The sequence below is a fragment of the Berghia stephanieae genome, chromosome 3 (assembly GCF_034508935.2).
Source record: "Berghia stephanieae isolate SIO BIC M18660-M18661 chromosome 3, UCSD_Bste_1.3, whole genome shotgun sequence".
Taxonomy (NCBI): domain Eukaryota; kingdom Metazoa; phylum Mollusca; class Gastropoda; order Nudibranchia; family Aeolidiidae; genus Berghia; species Berghia stephanieae.
The window spans coordinates 80,703,047-80,705,508 of NC_088362.1; the positions used below are offsets into that span (position 1 = coordinate 80,703,047).

The window sequence follows — 2,462 nt, forward strand, 5'->3', positions numbered from 1 at the left end:
GATGTGAGTTTTTCGGGGGGGGGGGGGTTGCTAAACACACAGTATGAATATGTTGTGTTAGTTTGATCTGTTGATCACTTTCAGTGGGATTTCTCTCGTGAAGTCAATCTCACAGTATTCTGTCCCGATAGCCAAGTTGGTAGAGCACTCGCTTCACACGCAAAGGGACCAAGATCGAGCCCGGGTGCAGTCGAGATTTATTCTAACCGCCCTGTCCACCCAGCAGTGAATGGGTAGCTCAGTCTGTTAGATTTGGCGGAAAGTACTTTTCGGTTGACTAGCGTCCTATCCGAGGGATAGCAAGCAATTGTTATTGATCGTTTCACGCTATTGAAACTGGAATAAACTCCGGTCCATTGCCCCAGTGGCTCTCAAGGACTAGCTACTTTTCTTTCATTCTCTCATTCTTAAAATGTATTTAAGGCACTTTCATAGTGATTTCTCTCAATGTTCACAAAATTAATTCCATAGTATTTGCATTTCAATGTTAACATAAAAGTCACGTTCATAGTATTTTCTCTCAGTGTTAATATTAAAGGAAGAGCAGATATAGACTGGAATATCAATATTAAAGACGTCAATTTCTCTCTAAATGCCAATATTAAAATCATTTTCATAGTATGTCTAAGGACCCGGCCGAGAATTCATGTATTATATAAGTTGCCAAAGGTCATTCTAAGATTTCTAATGAAGTGACCAGCATTAACCAGCTGACGGCCGTACTCTGGAAAGACACGTATTTAAGAATTTGACCAGAAAAAGCGTCCTTCAAATATCATCCTCATCTAGACGAAAACTCTCAAACCTGGGACTCGCGAAATCTAAGATGAGGGTCATTTAAATCGATAGATTTTTGAGGAGCGAGTATTCTGGCCAAATTATTCAATACGTGTCTTTCCAGAGTACGACAGTTAACGGGTTAAATATTATTGATGGGAAGGACGTCAGATGGGTTTCGTTGGCTTGTTAGATTCGGGAGCCAAGTCGTACACACAAATGCACTTTATATATAAGTTTACCGGATAAACAAAAGAAATATGTTACAGTACCTTTTATTGATTTCTGCTTTTGTTGCCTCAGCCCAGGGTCAAGGTAAATTTCTTGTTCTTCATAGGAAATATTTGATCTATGTTTTAATGTGTAAGTTAAAACAATATTAAGTAGATTTGCTCTGAATTTGAGTAATCGTGCCGGCTGTGATAGTTTGGTACTCGTTTCTAACCCTCAAACTTTCCGATCTCACCCAAGATCCCTTGCCTCAGATTAAATGAACTTGTGTTTTGTTTCCAGGAAAAAAAGGCATGGAAAACATGATGCGTCATAAATTGACATTGGCATAGAGTTGAATTATAAGTTAATTATTTGTGTTGAAAGAGGAATGGATTTTTTTACAGAGCCTTAGGGAAATAATGGTGTTAACACACTCATCTATCACCCATTTGAATTGATTCAGTTACCTAATCATTCCTGGGTTGACAAAATAAAATGTGAAATATGAATTACCTGAATGGTCAACTTCGAGGTGTCTAATCCTTGGCTGTAACCCTCGGAACTAATATTGAAGTCGTGTTGTGAGTTCAAGTTCATATCTCTATTAGACACATAATTATATTCGGCTATGTGGCCATGTGTTATGACACTCGCTTTCGGATCGGAAGGTCCTTGGTTCGAGCCTCGCTCGCGTATAGATGAATCCTTGGAAAAGACTCTTTACTCACATTCTCTCACCATAGTCAGGTGTAAAATGAGAACCCGGCCGTTAACAGCGTTGTCTCTTTGGAACTTTTCACTAAAATCCCACTAACAGGCTATGAAAATGACAGGCCACACATAAATTTGAGTGTTGGCATGATTGATATGGTGGACAGAACAAGTGAATGTTTTACCGAAACGAATTCCATCATTTACTAAATTCTTTCTGACCTTTTATCAGGCTGTCCGTCGGGCTACTCAGGATATGGGACCTCGTGCTATGCCTATGTGGACCACAAAATGAACTGGGCTGATGCGGAGGTACTACATATAATATTATAGTTACCAATAAGCAGTAAATTTTATAGAAAGATACAACAACTTCAGAAAAAGAAAAAAATATTAATTATGGAACGTTTTGAACTCAAAACGCTTCTTCACCTAATGGTAATAATAAACGTTCCATCCAGGTTACAATTACCCTTGATTGTTGACATTTCTGTTGAAAAAAAAAAATAACACACGAGAAAATGATGAGAAAATGCATTGCGTTACAAATATAGAGATTCGTGAAAAGACAGTAACAGATGAAACCAAAATAAGATATTATATGCATGCAACACTTCTTCTTAATTTTGATCTTTACCATTCTTTTGTTTTTCTAATTTAATGATTAATCAATTAAAAAATTATTTCATTTATCAATTTATCTTTCAATTCATTAATTTATCTTCTTTGTCATACAATCTTTATCTCTTTGACAAACACAT

The 2,462-nt window shown here is 36.9% G+C and overlaps 1 protein-coding gene across 2 annotated transcripts in view; it reads left to right on the forward strand.

Moving 5' to 3' along the window:
- Positions 1–979: 979 nt before the first annotated feature.
- The window catches only part of LOC144969663 (perlucin-like), a 7,560-nt gene continuing 6,077 nt past the window's right edge, over positions 980–2,462 (forward strand). For both annotated transcript variants that reach the window (XM_078908807.1, XM_078908806.1), the window contains exons 1-2: positions 980–1,092; positions 1,934–2,013. In XM_078908807.1, the coding sequence (XP_078764933.1) occupies positions 1,038–1,092; positions 1,934–2,013 (135 nt within the window). In that variant the 5' untranslated portion in view covers positions 980–1,037. The remainder of the gene's footprint in view (positions 1,093–1,933; positions 2,014–2,462) is intronic.